The sequence below is a fragment of the Ammodytes marinus genome (genome assembly GCF_949987685.1).
Source record: "Ammodytes marinus genome assembly, chromosome: 22".
Classification (NCBI taxonomy): Eukaryota; Metazoa; Chordata; class Actinopteri; order Uranoscopiformes; family Ammodytidae; genus Ammodytes; species Ammodytes marinus.
Window position 1 is genome coordinate 17,770,781 of NC_137226.1, and position 25,897 is coordinate 17,796,677.

General features: G+C 40.4%; 1 protein-coding gene across 1 annotated transcript; it reads right to left on the reverse strand.

Moving 5' to 3' along the window:
* Positions 1–1,151: 1,151 nt before the first annotated feature.
* On the reverse strand, positions 1,152–24,353 carry sult4a1 (sulfotransferase family 4A, member 1; the record flags this gene model as incomplete). Its single annotated transcript, XM_080051443.1, has 7 exons — positions 1,152–1,264; positions 7,277–7,415; positions 12,277–12,371; positions 13,572–13,698; positions 14,569–14,649; positions 17,416–17,546; positions 24,185–24,353. 7 exons carry the CDS (start codon positions 24,351–24,353, stop codon positions 1,152–1,154), a joined length of 855 nt encoding a protein of 284 aa, XP_079907569.1.
* Between the last annotated feature and the right edge of the window lie 1,544 nt (positions 24,354–25,897).

Genomic DNA, 25,897 nt, shown 5'->3' on the forward strand with positions numbered 1-25,897 from the left:
GGTATTACTGATCATTGGCAACTTGCTTAGACTCTCTCTCTCTCTCTCTCTCTCTCTCTCTCTCTCTCTCTCTCTCTCTCTCTCTCTCTCTCTCTCTCTCTCTCTCTCTCTCTTGCTCACATGCATCCATACACACACACATAAAGCTCATACTGAAGTGCCCAGTAACCCTGGAGCAAAGCAACAATTGTATATGTGATTTCTTCTCTACACCCCTTACAGTTAGCGTCCATGCATCTACCTGGATTCGTTAGCACAAATGCTAATGCACTCAGGTTCAACAGCAGGGGATTTCTGGGTAACCTAAATCCTGGTCTGGTCTTGAGAGGTTTGAAAGATTTTCTCTACATTAAAAATGATTGATGCTACGTACAGACACATGTTGACGATCAACACCGCAAATCACAAGTCAAACTGTGTAAACTGAGATGTATCTCCCCTTATGACCTCACAAGGGGAGAAGCCACACCCCTCATTGGCAACAACATAACTTGGCACTACCTACCACCTGTGATAAGCACACACCCAGATACCCCTGAAACTAACTGGCAGTTAAATTCAAACCGGCAGTTAGACAAAATGTTACATGAAACAATTGAATGGGCTATCCCCCTCCGCACATATTGACGTGTGATTTTCTGTACATTTCAGTCACCTATATCTGCACGTAGCTTGAATCCCTCTATTCGGATTTTGAATATACTGTAATTGTTGACCAATACTTCAGCTCTAAAGTATTGGAATCGGTATCTGCCAGGCCTGGTTATTATATACACATATACATACACAGCAGCAGTGGGGATCATACTGCGGAGGTAGGGGGTTGAGGGAGGTTTTGGTTTCACTATTGACCGAAAATAAATAAAGTCAATTCCCAATTCATTTGGATCAGTCCAACGCGTGTGGGACTTTCTGATGACGCATTGACATGGGACAGATTGCATTCTGGGAAGAAAAAAAGTCTTAGTAGTGTTATCCCACTGTGAGACTGCACCATACACTCAAGGCTGATAATACTGGATGGAAATGTACTAGCAGTGTGTGGTTTTTTATTTATTTTTTGGCAGGAAGTGTGCACTTGTAGAGTGTACTGAAGTGGGTCAGTGGAGTGTGGAGTATGGAGGCTGTGGAGGCCCCCCAACCCCCTCCCCTCACAGGCAGAAGTCAAAGGTCAGGTCAGACTTGCCCATCTTCTGTCGGTAGACCGTGTCAAACTTGTCGTTCATGGACACTGTGAAGACGTCCTGCCACAGGCCCACACGACCTGCAGGAGAGACGGAGGGATTAACAACATGTATAAAACATCACCATTCAAAACAGCTTGGAATGTTAAAGGTGAAGTAAGTGATTTATTTATGTTAATATAAGTGTTAAATCACTCTTTATTCATACAGTGATCACTTATGTAGTGTGCGCGTTTCATAAAGCCGTCACCCACTCTGCATGTTATCAGCAAATAAACTTTTCTGGGATCCCACTACTGATAACCAATCAGAAAGAGAGAACGCTACAAACCAGCACCCGTCTCACTGCCGGTGCGAGACTGCACGTGCAGAGCGACAGATGGGTGAATGTGTATGCGCCTACAATGGCGGAGCAGGTAAAAATCCTTCCCAATGTCTGTTTTGATGGTTTTTATCATGTTTTATCACACTTATGGATCTGAGATGATGCTAAATAACCCACTGCTTGAAGACCACAGTGCATTAATGTGGGGACGAGGGAGGGGACTGTAGTCAATTCAATAGTCAATCTAGCCTCCAGTCAGACCGTACCCTCCCAACTTTCTGCAGCCCCTGATTGGTTATTGTACGTTAGCATCAACATGGATCGGGTGATAAGCACGTGAGATATGGCTGGTCTGATGAGGCTAGATTGACGACTACTTGAACCAATCAGAAGCTGCCTTCCACTTTAAGGGACACATGTTAGATCAGAACTCCTCCCCACAGAGTTTGGAGAAAGTCCACACTGATGTGCTAGAGAGAAACTAATGTGAGGCTCACGTAGGAACAGGCAGGCATCACCAGGCCAGCTCGAAATGACAAAATTAATTGGTATCAGTGACTTAACAGTAGGGTTGGGTATCGGTTGGGTTTTTTCTGATACCGGTTACTACCCGGTACTTTTGAAACGGTTCCGGTGCTTAACCGGTACTTTTACCGGTACTTTAAAGCCTCAAATTGCACACACTTTGTCAAAAAATAATGCCCTTTTATATCCAGTGCCAAATTTAACACAATTAACTTTAACAATATAATTACGAGTAACTTACAGATAAATTATTTTAAAATGTAAATAAAATAAAATTCACACAATTTACATACTATCTAATACAACAATACTGTTTCAAACAATATAATAATGGAGATTAATGTGGAGACTACCAGGTAATCTAATCTCCATCTTAAAACTTTAGCTAAAAGTAATAATTTTGATAAGAAAGTGTCCTTATGACCTGAACAATACAACACCTTAAAAATTAAAATAGATACACATATAAAACACCCATATGAAATTAAATGCAGTATTGGATTTACAGTAAGGAAATAAGTACACCCAATGAGAACCACAGACTGAAAACAGTCAAGGAAGAGCGTTAGCCTTTTGGAATATTAACAGTGCTCATTTGCATTTAACTTGAAACAAAATTCAACTGACATAACAAATACAAAGAAGTCTTCTGTAAAGATAAGACCACAACTATTAACTTTGTCAAATTAACCATTTTTGTGCAGAAAAAATGTCATGTTTGCCTTTTCAGGATGGATACGAGATCTTTAAAGTACATGCTGTTATAATGTGCAGCGCTGTTTATTATTAATATAACGGCCCGTCATCAGACACATGTAGCCTACCTGATGGTTTTATAAATCGATCGCTCCATAACGTTATCCAAGTCAGAGCTTTTTGTATGGGCAGAGATCATTATTTTAAGTGTGTCTTTATGAAGTGTCTTGTTAAACGTTTCCATATCACCGGGCCGCCGTGTTCCGCTGTGTGTTTTTTGGGTTTGTCTCCACCGCCGTGCGTAAAGGCAGCACTAGAACAGCTGACGGGAGGAAGCGTGCAGGCGGCCGCTGCCTCATCGTCAGCCTACACGTGCCTAATACATGCGTGACAATACTGCTAGATCGCGTGTCATTTGCAAAAAGAAATGCATTGCATTGACGTTCAACAATAGTCTGACATAAAGAGCGATCAGTCTGTGAAACTGCGAACGTGAGCGAGTGTTGAGCACTCGTGCGCGCGCTCCTCGAGACGGTCGGGCTCGTTCTCGTCACTCACAGCCCGGTGAGAAATGCTCCTTGCGGTGTTCACAGAACAGCATCCGCGAGCGGACATGCTTCATCGATCATGACATAAAGAGCGATCAGTCTGTCAAAATACAAACGTGACTACAGCAGGGGGCGGCACCCATGGACATATAAAGAAAGGCGGCACCCATGGACGGCGGCACCGAAATGAGGCACCGAAACTTTCATTCTTATTCGGTCTGGTTACTACCGCTTACGTCGGCACCGGTGCCATACTGGTACCGGGTTTCGGTGCCCAACCCTACTTAACAGTGACAGTGACTGGTTCACAACTGAAATTGTAAATGGAAACAATAAAATACAATGGTGGTGAAAGAAAAAGTTAGTTGAAAAAATATATTTTTCGGAATACTTGATACTTAGGTGTAATAATTTAAAATTGTGAGGTTTTTTTCTCAAGCTTTCCTCACAGAAATGTTCAGATAGAGTTAGCACAGTGTTGTGTTATTCTTAGTTATTATTGTTTTTGTGTTTAATTTATTTATTTTATGAAATCTAAAAGAGATAGGTCACTATAGGCTACTAAATACCAACACATACTGTATACTCCCAGGACAATTCCTTAGTTACCTTGAATGAATCCTCTTGTTGTTGTTTTATCTTGTTCAGACAGAAGTTAATCTATTGAATCCTGTCCTAACCCCAACCCCCCCCCCCACCGCCCCCCCACACCCCGTTCCAACTCAATAAACCAATCAAAACAAGGGCACAAGATGTCTACAAAGGGCTATTTTCATCTGTGCAGTTTGCTTAAAGGCTTTCAGTCTATTTTTGCCTCTGCTTGATTAGATAGTACAGAGTTGAACTGGGGAGATAGAGAGAGAGGGGGGATGACCTGCAGTAAAGGTCCACTGGTCGGATTTGAACCTGCGACCACTGCAACCAAGGCCTGAGCCAATATGGTACGCGCTCTATCCACTACGCCACCGGAGCGCCCCAGCCACGTGAATTCTGATGATTCGCCTTCACAGTGGCTGATGGCTTGCTGCTTATCTCGACTGAATTCATCTCATTATATTAGTGTGTCTGTGACTCACCTGCTGTGGCTGTATTGTGTGAGACAGATGAGACTGACTGTCAGCAGTGTGTTAAGCCCTATAGCAGACCAGACACCAGACATCCATGCACTAAGAGAAAAAAATAAAACGTGATGGGGGGGAAAATAGAACCAAAAAAACCATTGACAGAAACCATATACAAACATCAAAATCAAACAATAGGAATGGTAACATGAAGCACACTGGATAATTATAACAGGTCAGGGAAAAATGAAAGAGGGTTAACTGAAAACAGACAGTGTCTACACATTTAAAATCATACATAATACAGTGTGTAGCTGAATCTGTGGTGTAGGTGCAAGATACAGCCACATGGTGGAGCTGTCACCAACGCAAACTCAGTGTAGGAAACATCCATTTGAATGTGGAGGATTTAAAGATGCCATGTAGATAATCATTAGTTTTAAAATAAATTCATTATGAAACTTTTTTGAAGAACTGATTCAAATATAGCTTATGAAATATTATTGAATCAGTCATTTTCATAGTAACATATATATTATTTAACTCATCATCATCATCATCAACCTTTATTTAAACAGGCAAAAATTGCTAAGAAACAATGTCTTATTTAAGCAATGGCCTGGTAGGAGGTGAATGACCTCCTGGGGGGAAAGGGGAGAGGGAGAGAACAACTATGGACATATTTACTTAAAAAGGCTTTTATTGTCATTTTTCTTTTTCATAGTGTCACATTTCATGAGAACTACTATCACGCTGTTATGAGAGTAACCATCAAATAAAATGTTATAATCACGAGTTGAATTTAAATGATTACTTGAATTATTTTTATATTTTTTATATTCTTGTCAAATTATCATTATCATTTCATAATAATTTATTGATTATTGAACACTTTAGTGCTCCATCGATAATGTTGATGAAATGCAAATGCAGTCTGCTACACACTAGTAAAAACTACCAACTACCCCGGACTATTGCTGCAACTACTCCACTATGTCAAAATAATGTTGGCTTACAAAGTAAATACAGTAATGTAAGACCGTATTTGAACAGTGTCCCATCGTTAGATATGTACACAGTGTCTAATCTACAAAAGCTCATCTCAGTCTAGGGCTAAAGTGCTGATTTAGAAAGTATCAGACCGGGTCAGACTGTGTGTGTGTGTGTGTGTGTGTGTGTGTGTGTGTGTGTGTGTGTGTGTGTGTGTGTATGTGTGTGTGTGTGTTCTCCTGCCTGCCTGCCTGCGTGTGTGCGTGCGTGTGCGTTAAAATGGAGAAACCTTCCACCTAGGCTAGATAATAGGGAACATCTCTTGTACAGACTCCTCTGTCTGTCCCTGTCCATCAACCCTTATCTCATTGTAGTGAGCTCATAATGCTATCACACTGTGTCAGATGAGCAGGGCTTCTGAACACTATGTAACAGGTAGAGTTTCCATACAGTCCTGTCCTACTGTTCACTTAAAGGAATACTTCACCCATACGGAACTATGCATTCTGTCATTATAAAATCGCTATTATAATATAATGAATTAGGTTTTTCTTCCCTCAGTCTTTCCTCAGTCTTCTTTTGGCCCAGCTGTCCTGTTAATCCTAACCCTATATTTTTACTAGTAAAAAGTAGGGTTAGACAGTATACCATAAAACACTCTTTCTGCCTTTTCTCAGGCTAGGATGAACCGATTTCTAAATGTTTTGCACATTTATACTACATAGGATCTCAGAGTTCAATACACCTTCGTATTCCCACCACTGAAGTAGGTCTTTAAGGAGAGACACTGCAGCTGAATAGGGTCGAATTTCTTACTTAGATATCATCATGAAACTTTGCCAGTTGATTACTGACTTGTTTTTTGTATTATAATTTTTTCTCAGAAATCTTTGTATCTTTTTGCAATACATATGCAAATGTACTGATATTAAACTATTGAATATGCTTGTTTGTCTTTAAACTGATGTTGACTAAGGCTTTATTTCATTTTTACGAATTATTTTTTTGAAATATACAGACACGAACAGACAAGGTTTAGTCAAATAAACACCTAAATGTTGTTGGTAGCCTACATTGGGGATATTTTAGTTAAACCAAGAATAACTGCTGTGTACCAACACATACACTATGTCCTCTTAGTGTGGCTTTCATTCACGGCTTCATTACTTCTTAATCATCGTTTAAAAGCTTCCTGGAAAGCACACAATGTATTTCAACCCAGAGAGAGCATGAAACAGAATGGGTTTGTTATAATCCACTGTGAGCATGGCATTCAACACACCACACATAGAGACTTATATATCATATTATGTCGTCGTGCCCATCAAATAAAGAGAAACATTTTCTCTGAGTATTCCTGAACCACACAGTAAACTGGGACAGTGTGTGCCTTTTCTACCCTCGAGGCTCCCGGTCCAAACACTATAAGAGTCTGTTAAGCATTTGCTGTATGACGGTCAAAATGACTTATCGCTTATCATTACAGATTTGTGCGGATTTAGCTTCCATAACATTTCTTCTTTTTTATACTAGTGTAAATAAAAGGTCCAAAATGTACTTTTAGGTGTTTACATTTACTAAACCTTGCCTGTCTATTTCTCCTATACAACAATGATATCTAGAAGTTTAAATGTTACCATACGCAAATGCAGTGTTTCACCTTAAAGGTGCAATCCACTAACTTTTACAAGACCCGGCAAGAGAAAAAAAGAAAAAGAAACTGCTCGGGAAAAGCCTTCATATTCTTACATTCTTGAAGATGAATGTATCTATTAAATATGGCTCCAGTCCAATGTCTTCATTTTGAGTAATTTTTTCCTATTTTTGGTCGAATTGTGTTTCCTGAAGTCTCAGTTTGTGCGTCAATTTCTCCATTAAAAATACCTCTCATCAACAACAACAACAACACAGCCCTCCACTGTTTAGTTGACTGCCTGTCTCACTCACCCCTGCAGACAGACAGGGCCTCAGAGTTTCCACACTGCTCTATGAGCTGGTTGCAGCTCTCCACCAGGCCCTCCAGCTGAGCCTTGTCACAGGACACACCCAGGAACCGGGCGAGATGTTCCACCAGCGTGCCTATGTCCTGGAAGAGAGGAGAGGGATTACTAATGTGAGAGATATGGAAGGAAAATAATCAGCTAGAAATACAGTACAGAGAACACTAGCTCCTAGAATCCTTAAGGTGGGTGTTTGGTGTGTTGGAACCCTGAAAAGCGCTTTGAGTACCTTGAAAAGCGCTATATAAATCCAATCAATTATAATCATTAATAGGGCTAAGAATGATTATGGAAAGTTAAGTTGATGTAAGTGATTTAGAAGTTGAGATTTGTGATTCAGAGTATTGAAAAAAAAGCTAATGTTGAGATAACACTGTAGGTGAATGGGATAAAGATGGTTGTATAGGAGACTATCTATACAGACACAAACAGACTAGGTTTAGTCAGATAAAACATCTAAATGTACATTTTATGCAAGAAAAATAGACAAAAATCTCAAAATTGACCTGTGTTTGAAAAAACTGTACCTGCGTTCCGTATCGCATACTATTTTTTTTTTATTCTACATACTACATCCGACGATAAAAATAATCTAGTTAGGATGCAGTAGGCATACAATTGGGACATACTTTTACTTATTTATTTCATCGTAACATTGCGCCTTGATCTTGCCTCTTGCTTTTATATCCGTCTCATCCCCGTTTGTTTTCATATGGAGGCTCCGTTCATGTGACATCACACTGGATTATGGGTCAGAATCGCCCAAATAGGATGCTGTTTTCAACACTAAAAATCTTGGCGGGATGTAGTAGACATCCAGGTCTTTCTAACCATCCTAAATCTGGCCACAAGAATTGAGACAACCTAAATCTTTTTTTCTTCCATACTAAATAGTAGAAAGTATGCGATTCGGAATGCAGGGAATGTTTTTGCCTGCAGTGTTTCACCTTAAGTGACACGAAGGCAGTGATTGTGATTCCCTGAACAGCATCCACTCACAGCTATGTTGAACACCCTGTCCTGTTCCCTATGCTCATTGCTCACCCAATGTATGTGGCACAAAGGTGAAGCACGTGGACTGCAATGCAAGGACAGAATGTACAGCTTCATGTACAGTTCAACATAAAGGCTATCAGTTTATTGCTCTGGGTTATAAGTACACATATAGGTTTGCATATACAGTAGGTGTGTGTGTGTGTGTGTGTGTGTGTGTGTGTGTGTGTGTGTGTGTGTGTGTGTGTGTGTGTGTGTGTGTGTGTGTGTGTGTGTGTGTGTGTGTGTGTGTGTGTGTGTGTGTGTGTGTGTGTGTGTGTGTGTGTGTGTGTGTGTGTGTGTGTGTGTGTGTGTGTGTGTGTGTGTGTGTGTGTTCAAGGCAGCTCCAGATAGAGATCACCGACCCATATGTTCTATGATAAACAGCAAACTGTCCCTGGTGACACATGGCAGTTGAAAAGGGTAAAAATACGTAACGTTTCTATATTATCATGAACCTTTGCCAGTTGATAATTTATGTTAAAACTTTATTTTAAGTAGTGAGGTTTCGTTTCAGAAATTTTTAAATAGATATGCACATGTCGAAATACCTAACTAATTATGCGTGGATCTCTTTAAAAACTAAAAATCACACAACATAATATATTTTTACTGAACATATTCTGAATATACAGTCCCCTCCATAAGTATCGGAACAGTGAGGCCAATTCCTTTATTTTTGCTGTAGACTGGAAACATTTGGGTTTGACACCAAACGATGAATAGGAGACAATAGCTCAACATTTCAGCTTTCATTTCCAGGTATTCACATCTGGATCCGATACACAACTGAGAAGATATCATTATTTGTAAAGGAACACCACATTTTTAGGCGAGCAAAAGTATTGGAACAGATAGACTTTAAATAAATTAAAGTGAATAAAACTTATTATTTTGTCGCAAATCCTTTGCTTGCAATAACCGCATCAACCCTGTGACCCATTGACATCACAAAACTTTTGCATTCTTCTTTTGTGATGCTTTTACAGGCTTTCACCGCAGCCTCATTCAGTTGCTGTTTGTGTTAGGGGGTTACTCTCTTAAGTCTCCTCTTTAGCAGGTAAAATGCATGCTCTATAGCGTTTAAGTCTGGAGATTGACTTAGCCAGTCTAAAACTTTCCACTTCTTGCCCCTGATTAACTCCTTTGTTGTGTTTTGTGTCATTATCTTGCTGCATGATGGAGGATCTTCCAATCAGTTTGGTTGCATCTTTCCTTAAATTGTCAGACAAAATGTTTCTGTAAACTTCTGAGTTCATTTTGCTGTTGCCATGATGTGTTACATCATCAATGAAGAATAATGAGCCCGTCCCAGAAGAAGCCATGCAAGCCCAAGCCATGACATTGCCTCCACCGTGTTTCACAGATGAGCCTGTATGTTTGGGATCGTGAGTAGATCCTTTCTTTCTCCAAACTTTAGCCTTTCCATCAATTTAGTAAAGGTTCATCTTGACAACAACACAGTAACACATGATGGCAACAGCAAAATGAACTTAGAAGTCTACAGAAACATTCGGTCTGACAATTTAAAGAAAGATGCAACCAAACTGATTGGAAGATGCTCCATCATGCAGCAAGATAAGGATCCAAAAAAACTGCAAAAACAACAAAGGAGTTCATCAGGGGCAAGAAATGGAAGGTTTTAGACTGGCCAAGTCAATCTCCAGACTTAAACCCTATAGAGCATGTATTTTACCTGCCAAAGAGGAGACCGAAGGGAGTAACCCCCCAAAACAAACAGCAACTGAATGAGGCTGCGGTGAAACCCTGGAAAAGCACCACAAAAGAAGAATGCAAACGTTTTGTGATGTCAATGGGTCACAGGCTTGATGCAGTTATTGCAAGCAAAGTATTTGCGACAAAATATTACAGTTTATTCACTTTAATTTATTTAAAGTCTATCTGTTCCAATACTTTTGCTCGCCTAAAAATGTGGTGTTCTTTTTCAAAAAATTATATCTTCTCAGTTGTGGATCAGATTCAGATGTGAATACCTAGAAATGAAAGCTGAAATGTTGAGCTATTGTCTCATATTAATCTTTTGGTGTCAAACCCAAATGTTTCCAGTCTACAGCAAAAATAAAGGAATTGGCCTCACTGTTCCGATACTTATGGAGGGGACTGTAGCTTTTTTTGATTAAATACATCTAAAAATACTATACAGTACAGGTCTTAAAAAAATGCATTCTCAGCATGTTCTTAAGAAGGACATAACCTTCAGAGTATAGTGCTAGGAATTGTTCTGGAAAGTTTAGTTGATGCAAGTGCTTCAGTTTGGTTCAGAGTATTGAAAAAACTAAACTGCCGTTAAAATGGAGTATGTACATTGAAAACAGACAAGGTGTGAGGAAATGTTGGGTCTCTAGTTGTAATATTAATGGTAAAGATTAATAGGTCATATATGCCTATCTTGTGTGTCTGTCTCTCAGACTCTAGGTCAGCCTTGGAGCCTGTTAGGAGACACATAGGTCAGGTGTATAGATAAAGTCTCATCTCCTTCTACTCCAGAATGTTATGGTTCACTGTGTTCAGCTCTGAACCAAAACATTGGTACGCTTGGTGCCCGAGCCGGGGAGGTGGTAGAGATAGCGCGAGGTTAATACACAGCTCTAAGCATGTGTCTGGCTGAATTGAAGTGCAAGTCACGAGAGTTGCAGTCCGGTTCTCCTTGGCCAAGTCTGTAACAAATATCGCTTCATAATTCATCCAAGTCTCCTGAAGTATTCTTCCACCTGAGTTGACCTCCAACCTTGAAATAACTTCCTTCACACAAGGTTTAGTCAAATAAAAACCTAAATGTACATTTTGGACCTTTGATTTGTATGAAAGAAGACATGTGATGGAAGCAACATCGTCAAAAATCTCAAATTTGACTACGCTTGAAAAAACAATGGCTGCGTTCCGAATCGCATACTTTCTACTATATAGTATGCAGAAAAAAGATTTAGGATGTCCCGATTCTTATGGCCAGATTTAGGATGGTTAGAAGTACCCGGATGTCCTACTTCATGCGGCCAAGATTGTTAGTGTTGAAAAGTGCATCCTATTTGGGCGATTCTGACCCACAATCCAGTGCGCACGTGAAGTGACGTAACATCGACGAAGCCTCCATATGAAAACAAACGGGGATGCGACGGATATAAAAGCAAGAGGCAAGATCAAGGCGCAATGTTATGATGAAATAAGAGAGTAAAGTATGTCCCTATGAATAGTATGCCTACTGCATCCTAACTAGATTCTTTTTATCGTCGGATGTAGTATGTAGAATAGAAAAAAGAAAGAGTATGCGATTCGGAACGCAACCAATGTTTTTGCCTGCCTCTCATAAATACAAGTCTGCCATGCAAGCAGCATTTAGCAGGGCCTTGTCTAGGGATCTCAGGGTTGGGGAATCAGTTACTACCATCTATTAAATAACTCCATTACTTTTACTTTTGCTTTAAGGCTTTTATCAACGTATTATATGTTATTGTTACACCTCTAACATGGAATATATTGATCGCGCTGTTAACTGCACTCTCATAATCTTATTGTATTGGATATTTGGTTCTATACAATCTTGGGTCCATTTTTTCAGTTTTGATAATATAACTCCACTCACTCAGTTGACGCTTTTTTGATTAAGAGACAGTTTGAACTGTACTAGGGACATGAGACAATGTGATTGTGTAAGCTATCTAGGCTTCACTGCTAGAACAGCAAAGCTTTGAGCAAACAGTGATATGAGTAGTGTTTAAGGGTATGGGGTTTGGAGCAGGCATGCGCAGAAAGTCCCTTCAGTAACTAAATACAGGTTCAGTAAGTTCACACCACGGTAAATATAGACCAGTTCATCAGCAGCTCCACTGGAATGTGTACTGACTACAGCGAGTGAGTAGAGGAAAAAAGGGTTGGAAAAAACAGTGATGAATTTACCTTGTACATGTCTTCATATTTCAAGAAAAGGACATTAGAGTCCAGACGATGCTCCCAAAACTCCTGAACATGTTCAAACCAGGAGCCATATCCCACTATATGAGAGAGAGAGAGAGAGAGAGAGAGAGAGAGAGAGAGAGAGAGAGAGAGAGAGAGAGAGAGAGAGAGAGAGAGAGAGAGAGAGAATGTGGAGTAAGTGATTCTGGAGAACGCGTGTTGTCAAAATCTCTTTTTTGTCAGAATCAGTGAATATCTCCTCATGATCCGTTACCTGACCGCACTGTGTTAACTATGTCGGAAAATTCTGACTTACCAATCAAATCGATCTATCTGATATGGGGCGGACCTAACCGGATGACGACAGTGCTGGGCATGAAAACAACAAAGATGGATGCGAACGTTGTTTGAGTTTGACATTTCACGATTTCGAGGATGGCACTAAAATCTTTCATTAGCAAGAAAGATGAATATTCTGTTTTGCCCACCGACCACGGCAAAAGTTTAATTTACCAGTTAACCCCGCTGTTCGCTAAACAAACAGGGCTTAATATGTCACCTTGTTCATTACTCTGATTGGTCGTAGTGCTATCCAATTGCGTGCAGTGGTATTTGAAATGCACGCGTTGGTGCCGCCTCTTGAATTGGGAAGGTCTATTGATCGTGGCCAGACCCTATATTATTCTAGATGTGGGTCTGGATTTCCAGGCTTAAAGTAATCTGGATAATGCTGTGAAATTGGGTCTACTTGGACGGGTCAGTGTCACTGTCCAGTTTGACCGGCAGCTTTCTCTTCAAATAAAATCCAAAATTTCCCTGCTGGGAGGAATAAAGTATATCTTATCTTATCTTAAATAGCCTAAGTGAAATACTCATAGCCGACTGTTCTGCTATTGATTGATTAAAAAACAGTGAGGAGTATCAGTGTTTTCATGCTTCAGTAGCCTTTTACGGTTGTTGTTGTTATGAATGGATCTGTGTGCTGGTTGTTCTTATGGGCGATCAGCAATATTTGCTGTTGTTGTTGCCGATGCCATCGGAGTGTACGTAGTGAAGAAATACCGCGCAGCCTGCACACCATCAGAGCGCCGCAAAAAAACCTGAATCACTTTAACTTTGTCTTCAGAAAACTAAGAAGTACTTCACAAGATGGTCTGTGATGTGTAGAAGAGACACATTGAATGCGGGAAACACAGTGTCTATGGACCCCCCCAGACTGCCCTGTTAGTGGCCTGAGCCCCACCAGTTTGTTCCATTATAAAAAGGCCAACTGCCTACATAGAACAGAGCCTACTTACACTTGTCATGCATAAAGCGTCTGCAGAACTCCTGGAAGGTTCCCCGGTAGCTCATAGTCCTGAGAGAGCGATGGAACTGGTAGTAGGACACCACCAGGTCCTTAGGGTTACGAGCCATGTAGATCACCTGCAATGGAAACAGTATTCAACCATAGTCAGATTCATAATATCAAATCAAAACTGGGCATATGACGAACAAAACTACCAACTTGCAGGTTTCCAATATAATGGGTTTTTGGGAATTGAGAACTGTTCCAAAAAGCTGCAAGTGCTCTATGACTAGCATCTCGCTAGCTAGTCAAAGAAACAAGGGCGAATGTACGCTACAGCAGCCAAGAAGTTGTACAGATTGGTACAAACTACACAGAAACATTTTTCAACTTGGAAGCAATACAGAAAAGAGATTCTCAGACCACAAGGACTAACATGGCTCCCTACCCCTGGGTCTAGTAAACATGATAAACAAGCCCCATTCTAGCCTGGCTACAAGTTGCTCCATACAAAACCTTTCACCCAATAATGTTTTTCTTGTGAATGCAAGATCATGTCTCTAATCTTTGGAAATACATTTTTCATAAAAAAAATGCACAATCTGAGGTTGATGCAATTGCAGTTTCATGTGCTTGCACAATGAGGATAAGTTATACAGTTAGATCTGGAGGAAAGGCTCTGCTCTTTAGGGAATGATTCCTCTTTAACATACATGATCATAGAAGATCCTAGATATTATTGAAATGGACCAAGACTAAACCTTGAGCAGCAGGGGGCTTTCAATATTCTAGCATTATATTCATACTCAGTATAAATAGGATTGTACTTTACAAGTCATCCGATCCTTTGCCTAAACAAATGTTATGTTGTTAAATTCTCAGAGAACTCAGGGCTAAGTAACACCTAGCTCAAAGTATAGCTTCCAAACAAACTCAAAATTCGAATCTCAATGCAATGAAAAGTCAAGGCTCCTGTAAACTGTCCAGTCTTGGCTATATATACCGACCTTAGCCTCTCCATTGTGCATGGCTGTGGGGAGGAACCGATAAGGAAGATGGCTTTTTATAAGACGAGGGGAGGTCAGCTCCTGTGGAAACACAAGGGAAGTTAGTACTTAAATCTGAAGTCTGCAATTCTCTGGTGCTACCAGGTGGTATGTCTTTTCTTGTCAAAATCTGTTCTGGCCTGTTTGTTTGTGTGCTTGTACACTATCTCAAGATTATATTCTATGATATCAGGTCAAACAAATAATCTATAACTACTCTATGAAACACTCCAGTATGTGTGTGATGTGATTGTACATTATAAGAGTATACCTACCGGGTCAATAAATCAACTTCACTTAAAGGTGCAGTGTGTAATATGACATCATCAAGAAAGTTCTAGAAAGTTCTAGAATGCAACGCTCCCTGGGTAACCCCAACCCTTTCGAATAATAATAGAAGCTACAGTGGCCTTCAAGGACAAGAACAATTCTACATTTTAAACAATGCACCTGATGACATTCCAACTATGACACTTTCAAGATGGCGGCACTAGGCCTTGGTCCAAAATATGCAGAAATATGGACATATATGAGACCCTTTCTAAGGGAAAAAAATAATAATAAAAAAAAAATGTTGAGCTATTATGCACTAAATTAAATGTACTTATGGATATTATAATTACTTTCTACAAAATCTGCTAGGAAATAAAACCCAAAATTATACACACTGCAGGTTTAAATCATAAGATGCACACGTTCTGTTTGAGCTGTTCATTTTCAAGTGAGAGGATATTTTAATTTTGGTTATTTGTATTTCTCATACAAAATTAAAGTATATTACATTGTTAAACAGTTGCAGTTAATGTGACCAAGATCCAGCTAGTCACAGTGCTAACACTATGTGTGCTGTTCTGTAGGTGTGCGTTGATGCATTTTTTTTCTCTGAAACAAGTTGAGGTCTAAAATGGACCCCTAAACCAATATGAGAGTATTGGTTATTATTATAAAGCCATTTCCCTTTGTTTCACACATTCAAATTTCAGATGTTAAAAAACTACAAGCTATTAAGTGGGCGTCTATCCTGCTGTGCTCATAGGCGTGTTGATTCATGCCAATGCAAATGATCACAACCATTATAGCGATCTTGGCGACTTGCCCATGTCATAATTGAAGCTACAGAAGCTAGAGATATCGTGTCCCCTTATGGACTAAACTAAAAGACCTGCCTGGTAAATTACCTACAACTTTCAAATGCCACACCCCATGTAGCCATAACTGTGAATACCCTGAATAGAAAATGTTATGTTGTCTATATTTTCATTTGTTAGCGGTTTGTTTAGCAGGCCATTATCTCTCCACTTAGTTCAAAGATCGTTCAAGTGTTACTCAGTAGCGTCTTGTTATCTGTATTCTGTATTGTCTTATCTCAAACCCGAAACTTATGAAAAGGAGCTCCGCCTAATCTTTTTGGACTTTGGATTTACTGTCTGTCCCTATGGACTTGTTGTCTTGTTTGGACTGCCTCTCTTGGTTTTGACCGTTAGTCATTCAAAAAGCCTTTTTGTATAACATGGAGGCCAGGGGACTTCGAATGCTGGCTTTGTTTTACCCATGGATAATCAGGCGTTGTATTAATTTGCACAGTCCCCTTTCCTAAATGAACTGACCTTAATTATTCCCTAAACCTTTCCACCTCCATTTTGGTCGATAAGGTTGTCGTAAACACCTTACCATGACAAGGGTGTTTACACGTAATATGACATCATCAAGAAAGTTCTACAAAGTTCTAGAATGCAACACTCCCTGGGTAACCCCAACCCTTTAGATTAATAACAGAAGCTACAGTGGCCTTCAAGGACAAGAACAATTCTAAATTTTAAACAATGCATCTGATGACATTCCAACTATGACACTTTCAAGATGGTGGCACTAGGCCTTGGTCCAAAATATGCAGAAATATGGACATATATGAGACCCTTTCTAAGGGAAAAAATAATAATAAAAAAAAAAATTCAGCTATTATGCACTAAATTAAATGTACTTTCTACAAAATTTGCTAGGAAATAAAACCCCAAATTCTACACACTGCAGCTTTAAGAGATTTTGATTCCTTCAAAACCATTGAAATGTTTAAGGTAAAGGGAATGTGACTGGATAGAAGACTTTTAGATTCATCCTATTCAGAAGAACAACATACCTTTGCCCATACGTTTTAAAGCAGTTCATCCATCACCAGTATGGACAGATTTAAGAGCTTCTTCTAGGCTGCACTGCATCACTTGGGATAGCAAGTCACCTTCATTGTGACTCATAGCTTATGAGGGTAGACTGGAGAGTTGTTGCTGCCCTTATGAACTGTCTACAACTAATCCAACCCTTCAGCTAACACCCAGCAGTGGCTTGGAATGTGATGGAACTTTAAATGAACCTTTGGTATTGAGTTGTTCTTGTGTTTTAATTAAAGTAACTACGAGGAACTATTTCTGACAATCTATTTTCTCCTCTGATGATCATAAATGACACGTAACAGCAAACGAGACCATCAGTCCAAAGCACTATTTTCCTATAGTTTTTCTTTTAATGCCTTTGTCCGGGGACGCTCACCCAGGAACAAAAGCTGGCGTAGTAAAAACACTACCGCTTTAGTCCAAAGGGGCAGCTAGAAATGACACAAACTGAAAGTTCCTCGTAGACACTGCAACCAAGTCTAAGTATAGCCTTGTTTTGTGATTATCATGTTGTAAAATTGAGACAGCTACCAGCATCCTCTCATGTTTCACATTCATTTTGGTTTGTAGTGATTATGCAACAAGCAGCCAGAGTGGTTGATTGTTCCTCATTGAATGGTTTCTATTTCAGTGCCATTACCTGTATGATGTCCAGGCCGGGTTGGGGGTACTCCAGGACGGGCAGCTGTTCATCAATGTTCATGAGGCCGATCTCATCTGGGTCTGCCCCCTGACTCACCAGGTAGACCAGCTCCTGCAGGAGACTGGTGCCTGACAGGAGAGACACAGGGCTATGAGGGCTTTGGGAACAAGGAAGGTGGTTGCAGGGAACAGGGGATGAACTTGGATTAAAAGTAAGACCAGCGGGCGCTCGTGGTGCAGTGGTCAGAGCATCCCCCCCCCCCAGACCCGGGTTGAATCCCGTCCGGGTCAGTTCTCTGTATGTCCCACTTCAACTCTGCCTCTCCAAAACCTGTCTAATAAAAGCAAAGATGCTCCAAAAGCCATCTTTAAAAAGCAAATAAGACAAAATACAAGTCAAACTAACTGGGGTGGTGTAGTGGTTAGCCACCTTAGCCAGCAACGTGCCTTTTAACAGAGCCTATAGGCTGTAAATTAACACTGTTTTTTTTATGCACAGGTAGCGGATAGAGGGCAAATGTTCTCGGATCTTTACAAAAAGTGATTTTGGCAACAAATGTTCTCCAGAATCCAGAACTTTGAATGATTGGTGGCCACTATGAAAATGAGTGTTCATCGTCTCCATGAAGAGACTGTGGTTCACTGATGACTTGGCAGGGGTATTATCAGTAACGTTAGCCGCTTGCAAACATGGACAAGTTGGAACATGTTTTGTCTTATTTTATTTTAATTTTTTAAAGATATTTTTTGTCATTTTTATGCTTTATTGATAGTGCAGAGAGACAGAGGTGAAATGGGGCAGAAAGGGGAGTGACATGCAGAGATCGACCACGGGCGGGAATCGAACCCGGGTCTGCTGCTGGGCCCAGCCCGGGGGGGGGGGGCCCTACCAACTGAGCTAAGAGCGCCACGTTTTGTCTTATTTTAATCTAGACATTAATCACAATGACCTTCCTTAGTCACTTGCTGTGAGGCAGGGAGTCATTCATAGCAGGTGACACTGAATTCGGCCTCTCAAAATACACAGGTTTAAACATGAACAATATGCGGACCTCTGGGAAGTTATAGATGTCATCATTCAACAGCTGGAAGGAACTGGAAGACTACATTTTCAACTACAGTATATGTTGGCTTCAATAAGAGCTTGAAAATGGCATTCATTCTAAATAAAAAATATATTTGATTATTTCAGTTCTTGACAAGTCTTGAGGTGGTAGATCGCCGGTGCAGATTTCCTGGAAAAAATGGACTGTGGCTCTCTTTCACACGTGACCCCTTCTTGGGAAAATGCAAAAAGATTACTGGGAAAGGGTGTATGTGTGAATACGGCTTAGCTAAGGAAATGTTCCTCCATGTTGCCTCAGGCTGTCCATAACAGCCATGTAAAACTAGATGCAGAATTTAAGGAAAATCTTTGTTAAGTTTCCAGAAAAGCGCTTAAAGAAGACTTCAATTTCTCACTGGTGCCATTAAATTCACATTGTAAGGGTTTAGTTGTGTTTGACACATGGCAAAAACATCAGCTATGTGTCCTACATATTGAATTACAAGCAAAACATATTAGACCAAGACATACACGATTATCCAGGGCAAGGCTGCAAGGCATGATGACATTTAAAACTGTAGGTCATTGATTTCACACACACAAGTAGAAAAACAAGCTTTTCATTTAAATCTAGCACATGTGAATGATGACCAATAAATTGTTCTGAAGGATATTTGTAGCGAGCCAGTCACCACTGCTATTTTACCCTGACGCCAAAACTGTTCAAAGGGGCATTCCAGTAACTTTACATTGGACTTAAAGGTGGAGTCAGTGATTCTGGAGAATGCTTGTTGTCAAATTAACTTTTTGTTAAAATCAGTGAATATCTCCTCACAATCTGATACCTGTGTGTGTGCTGAAGTAAAAATACAGAGTTAATACACGGCCTAAGCACTGTAAACTGGTATGTAGCCCTCCTGTTCTGTGTGGGGTCAATTTGACCCCATTCAATGTTTATCATTCAAAAAATAATAGTTTCCTTTTTTTTCTTGCTTCATATTTCATGACTTTTCCTAATTTGATGGGGGAAACTGATTAACCATAAAATTATCATGATGAAATCTTTTCAATGCGCTGAACACATATTACACGCATTGGTGTTCCTCTTTGACCCCAAGCTGTTTTAGCTGTGTGTCTGTCAGTCTCTCTGTCTGTGTGTGTGTGTGTGTGTGTGTGTATGTGTGTGTGTGTGTGTGTGTGTGTGTGTGTGTGTGTGTGTGTGTGTGTGTGTGTGTGTGTGTGTGTGTGTGTGTGTGTGTGTGTGTGTGTGTGTGTGTGTGTGTGTGTGTGTGTGACCTAACATCCCCACACCTGCAGGTGCAGAGTTGATACTTTTGAGTTAATAGATAACTTCCCCACCAAAATGAGGAAGCCAATGTAGGCTTGCGAGTTGATCACATCCAAGCCTTCCCAAGGACAAGTGCCTCCTCTCTAAAATGATCATCTCAAGTACAATATTTTGTGGTGATGGTGGCGCTAGAGAACAGGTCAACTCACTGATAGTTTTCATTATAAAGAGGTTATTATGTATTCTACAAATAAACACAAAAACTTGGTCAACAATTTTCTGTAAATCATTTTCTGGAGGCAAATATCCCTGGGGTCAGATTGACCCCAGGGGTGAGATGTGTTAGAAATATTTGAGGATAACAGGGGGGTTAGGTAAAGGGTATGTTAACAAAGGGGGCCCACTGTAGCTAGCAACACACCAGTTTACAGAGTCTAGGCTGTGTATTAACACTGGATTTCTTTTCAGCACACACACAGTACAGACAGGTAACAGATTGTGAAGAGATATTCACTCTCAAAAGGTAATGTTGACAACAAGTATATTGTCCAGAATCGGTGACTCCGGCAGAGATTGAAATGGTCTGACTAGTGGTAACTACAAGAGTCAAGCTCCAAAAACAATGGCTCCTACATTTCCCATAATGCAATTTGATAAGCTTTTATTAGTCTCTCATTGCCTTGTCTTCATGTCATCAGTTTGTTTGCTGGTAAAAATGTGTCGATGAAATAACCCTAATGACATCATAAGGGACTTGATAAAATCACACAGACATATGGGCTGAGTTTGACATGAACAGTCAGATCAATGGCGTGCCTCTTACAATGTGCATCATTTTCATTAAGCAAAACTCTGCTTTGCACTGCGGTATACACAGTACACACAGCCAGACCATAGGAAGCTTTATCCTGGATGTAGATGCTTCTGATGTAACTGCCCCTCTGGGATTGAGTATGACTGTGCGTGCAGTGCAAAGGTGTAGCTATAGTGCCTGCAGGGAAACATGACGAAGCATATGGCTCATATCAAAACAGTTATAAATACACAGCCATCATTAAAGGTGGAGCAACTGAACCCCCCCACCACCACCACTGTTCACATGTAAGCCATTAGCATCCTAGCTCTGTAGCATCCTGACCATCCCTGCGTTCCAAATCTCACACTCTTTCTTTTGACTACACTACATACTAAAGTACAGAAGAGTTTTAGGGAAGTTTTTTTTTCATTATGTCGAGAAATGTCAAGAAAAAATAAGAATACACCAAAATGCTATTGGAGTTAGTGGGGCATTAAGGTATTTTCAGCATACTACAATTGACGTGCATGTATTGGGACGTCCTAAATCTTTTTCTGGCATACAAAATAGTAGGGAAGTATGGGGATTGGAATGCAGGGTCATTTCGCACATTTGTACAAGGTTCAGCCCCGTTTTTTTAAATGTTGTATTATATAAAATCCGTTCATTGCTGCTTTCACTTAAAGGTGTAGTCAGTGATTCTGGAGAACGTTTGTTGTCAAAATCACTTTGTCAAAATAGGTGAATATTAACTTAAGATCTGCTACCTGTGTGTGTGCTGAAAATCCAGTCTTAATACACAGTCTATATAGGCTCTGCAAATGAGTACGTAAACAAAGGGTATGCAAACAAACAGGGCCCACCGTGGCTAGCGAGATGCCCGTTTACAGAGCAGCGGCTGTGTATGAACACTGGATTCTTTTTTTTCCAGCAATGCACAGTTGACGAGATATTCGCAGATTTTGACAAAAAGAGGGTTTTGACAACAAGCATTCTGCAGAATATCTTTGTCCACCTTTAAGAGGAGAGTCAAGATGCCAGACGATTTGGAAGCCAGAAAGGACATCAAGTTCAAATTGTGCATTCTATGTTTTTGTCTATAAATGTGAAGAAGCAGTCCATGTCCGAGGACTTCTTTGTGCCTTTTGCCCAGACTGATGTGTCATGGACTCTGAGCCTGACATGTCTGTGTCTTTGTTCACATTTTCTAGTAATTTCTAGAAATTCTAAGCATGTGCTAGATTAGATTAGATTAGCTTCAGTTTATTGTCATTGCACAGTAAAACTAGGCAGTATGAGATATGGATGGGTATTTTGTAAGCAGTCTGACAGCTTGTTAGTTTTGCCTGGGAGGCTGAGATAGGGTGCCCCAGAGCGGGTGCCACGTTGAAGGGTAAACAGTCCATGGTTGGGGTGAGAGGTGTCCTTTATGAAGTCTTCTTTCAAACTGGTATAAACTTGTTATGAAGTCTTCTTTCAAACTAGTATAAACTTGTTATGAAGTCTTCTTTCAAACTAGTATAAACTTGTTATGAAGTCTTCTTTCAAACTACACTCAACAAAAATATAAACGCAACACTTTTGTTTTTGCTCCCATTTTTCATGAGATGGACTTAAATATCTAAAATTCATTCCAGATACACAATTGTACCATTTCTCTCAAACATTGTTCACAAATCTGTCTAAATGTGTGATAGTGAGCACTTCTGCTTTGCTGAGATAATCCATCCCACCTCACAGGTGTGCCACATCAAGATGCTGATCTGACATCATGATTAGTGCACAGGTGTGCCTTAGACTGTCCACAATAAAAGGCCACTCTGAAATGTGCATTTTTTGCTTTATTGGGGGTCTTGGTACTCAGAACCAGTCAGTATCTGGTGTGACCACCATTTGCCTCATGCAGTGCAACACATCTTCTTCGCATAGAGTTTATCAGATTGTCAATTGTGGCCTGTGGAATGTTGGTCCACTCCTCTTCAATGGCTGTGCGAAGTTGCTGGAGACGGCTTATGGTGGAGAAATTAACATTCAATGCACGAGCAACAGATCTGGTTGACATTCCTGCTGTCAGCATGCCAATTGCACGCTCCCTCAATGCTTGTGGCATCTGTGGCATTTTGCTGTGAGACAAAACTGCACATTTCAGAGTGGCCTTTTATTGTGGACAGTCTAAGGAACACCTGTGCACTAATCATGATGTCAGATCAGCATCTTGATGTGGCACACCTGTGAGGTGGGATGGATTATCTCAGCAAAGCAGAAGTGCTCACTATCACACATTTAGACAGATTTGTGAACAATGTTTGAGAGAAATGGTACAATTGTGTATCTGGAATGAATTTTAGATCTTTAAGTCCATCTCATGAAAAATGGGAGCAAAAACAAAAGTGTTGCGTTTATATTTTTGTTGAGTGTAGTATAAACTTAAGGTCCACAATGTACATTTGGAGTTCATCTGACTAAACCTTTAACAGATATTAACCTATGAGACCATGAACCTAAAATCTCAACTTCTAACAAACATGTTGTTAATTGTCTATTTTACGATACATTTTCATCTTAAAAACATGACGAAAAAGCTTTTTTTGGAACTTTTTATAGTAATTTAATTTATTTATTAAATGAAACCATGCTGCATCCAAAATATGTTCTTTCGACAGATGTTTTAAAATTGAAATACAGATTTTAAAGTTTTTAAAAAGATTCAAATGTAAGCATAATTAGTTAGATATAGGCTATCATACCTTCAGAATATCAAACATTACTAATTAATTAATATGTAATTAATTACATTACAAACTATAAGATTGTTCAGTCCAAAGATGGGAGAAAGTTACTTTTTGATGATCACTGGCTCTGACCCTTCAACTCAACGTGTATTTCTTACATGATATACAGTACAGGTGTTCCTATGCTTCTGATACGATACATCACAATATTAAATGTAATCTTCAGGACATTCAAACTCCGTCGTTCCTTCTGTGTGTAGCCCTCCTGACAACAGACAGGTGTCACATGAGCGGACCAACCCAGCGCACACAGCGGTGGATCGGGCCGGGCACAGCGGCATGGTGCTGCGCCACGAAGCTGGATGTAAACACCATCTTCCATCTGCGTCTGATAGCGCGTGGCGATTGTTGTGAATGATGAAGGCCCGTTTGTGTATGCGCTGTATGGGTGTTGTAGGCCTACCATATCCATAGCCCTTGCCTTACTCCAGACACTTTCAATTGTTTTTATGTTGTTTTAATGTTCTTTGTATCAATTAATATGCGTGTGGTCATGAAATGCCTGATGGATACTGCTTGTTAAACTTGGACAGAGGCCTGGGAAATCTAGATCTGCTGCACGAGCGCGACATAAATAGAGATAGTATATCTGCCAGATCCACGCAGTGCAGTTAAATAAGAAACAAGGCCTGGTTTAGATGATCACTGTAGCTATGTGTGTAAAGCAAGATTGGCCCTATACTGACGAATGCTATACATATGCTCGCCCTGTGCTTTTATTTCTGTGATGCAACTTTAATGATCACACGAGGGGAGAGCCCGCAGCAGTCACCGCTGCAGCAAAACGAGCCAAGAAATCAAGTGAAGACACGGCAGGACGTGACGCATGCATCGGGGCTTGTTTACCTGACTTCGGGTAGGTGACGATCCAAATGTCGCTACTTCGCAGGGAGAAGTTGGCGATGTCCTCCATCTTCCCCCTGCAGAAAGGCGGCAGGCGAACTCCATCGAACTCGAAGTATTTGCTCTCAAACTCAATCGGCGTGCTCGGCGTGTCTAGCTCGCTCTCGGCCATCCTTTGGTACGAGCCGCCAGTGCAGAGGAAAAGGGGGAAAAGGCGCGTGCACACACACACACACACTCACACACACACACACACACACTCGGACACGCGAGCAGAGTTTTTTTTTACTATTCTACTTATGAAATCAAATATGAGTTCGGTGATGGTGATGAGGTTAGATGGGAACGCTGCTCTCTTCTCTCTGCGGTGGATGCTGCACGGAGAGGCAGGACGGGTTGACCTACAACAGCCAATCACGCGCGAGAGAAGTGATGTCATGCGCGCAGCATCAGGACCACTCTCTCGCCGTGCCCGAGCCGGGGATGCGCGCTCCCGCAGAGGAGATTCACACGCTCCAGGACAAAAACAATTAGCATAAGGCGCCTGTAATAATCCTGTCATATTATTATGACCGACTATAATACTGCATCATATATATACCCGTTACCACGTTTCTATAACTCGTGTAGACCTAAAATAGTCTATGTAATAGAATATGATTGGGTCTCATTGTATCTTGTAGTTGAATATATACATTCAAGTCATACAAGTAAGCTATAGTCATGCCAATATAACTCTAATACAGCCTATAATATGCTGCTTTAATAGCTTCTTGGATATGTTGGGTTGTGTACATTTTGCATATGAAATTAATAATAATATGTTAATATATAAGCTATTATGTAATGTATTGTGTGTGTGTGTGTGTGTGTGTGTGTGTGTGTGTGTGTGTGTGTGTGTGTGTGTGTGTGTGTGTGTGTGTGTGTGTGTGTGTGTGTGTGTGTGTGTGTGTGTGTGTGTGTGTGTGTGTGTGTGTGTGCGTGTGCGTGTGTATGTGTGCTGTCGATATGTGGAACATGATTTAGTTACTTAACTGTATCATGGACTACTGTTACCATAGATTGAGGAATAATCATCGGCAAATAAAAGCTCACTATAAGGGGAAACTTGTGAGTGTTGTTGCTTTCTTTGCGTAGCCTATTTGAATGGTTATTGACGTCATTGCGTACTGTCCGTCCAACTTTCTGTTGATTGGTTCTTTGGCTGAAGACTTGCAGGAATCCAACCAACCATGACCTTAGTTTTTTGTGTTGCGTTTAGGGTTCCTCGTAAATCTAAATTGTTTATAAATAACATGCGTCACCACTGGCACATTGACAATTGATGCTCCACGTTCTGATTGATGGGGATAGAGTGCAGATAGGCATAATGCTAACATAGATCAAGTTCAAGTGAATAAGCTCAGGCTATTTGTAGCAACTCGTAGCCTAGATGACTACCTACGCTGGGCAATAAAACATAGCCTATTTTTTACTACAGGCTTCTAGCTTCGTTCTACAACTGGGTAACATCCAACACAAAATGCAGTGACACTTCTTTGGTTCATTTTCAGTTTGTGACGTCACATAAATTGAAATGTTGCCAATATTTAGTCGAATAGGCTACGTGGCCATTAGTCTAGGCTACATGTGTCATAAAATACATGTCATATAAATGTGACATTTATATGTCCATGGTGTGTGACCTACATCTCCAGGGAGACGCACAACAGGCCG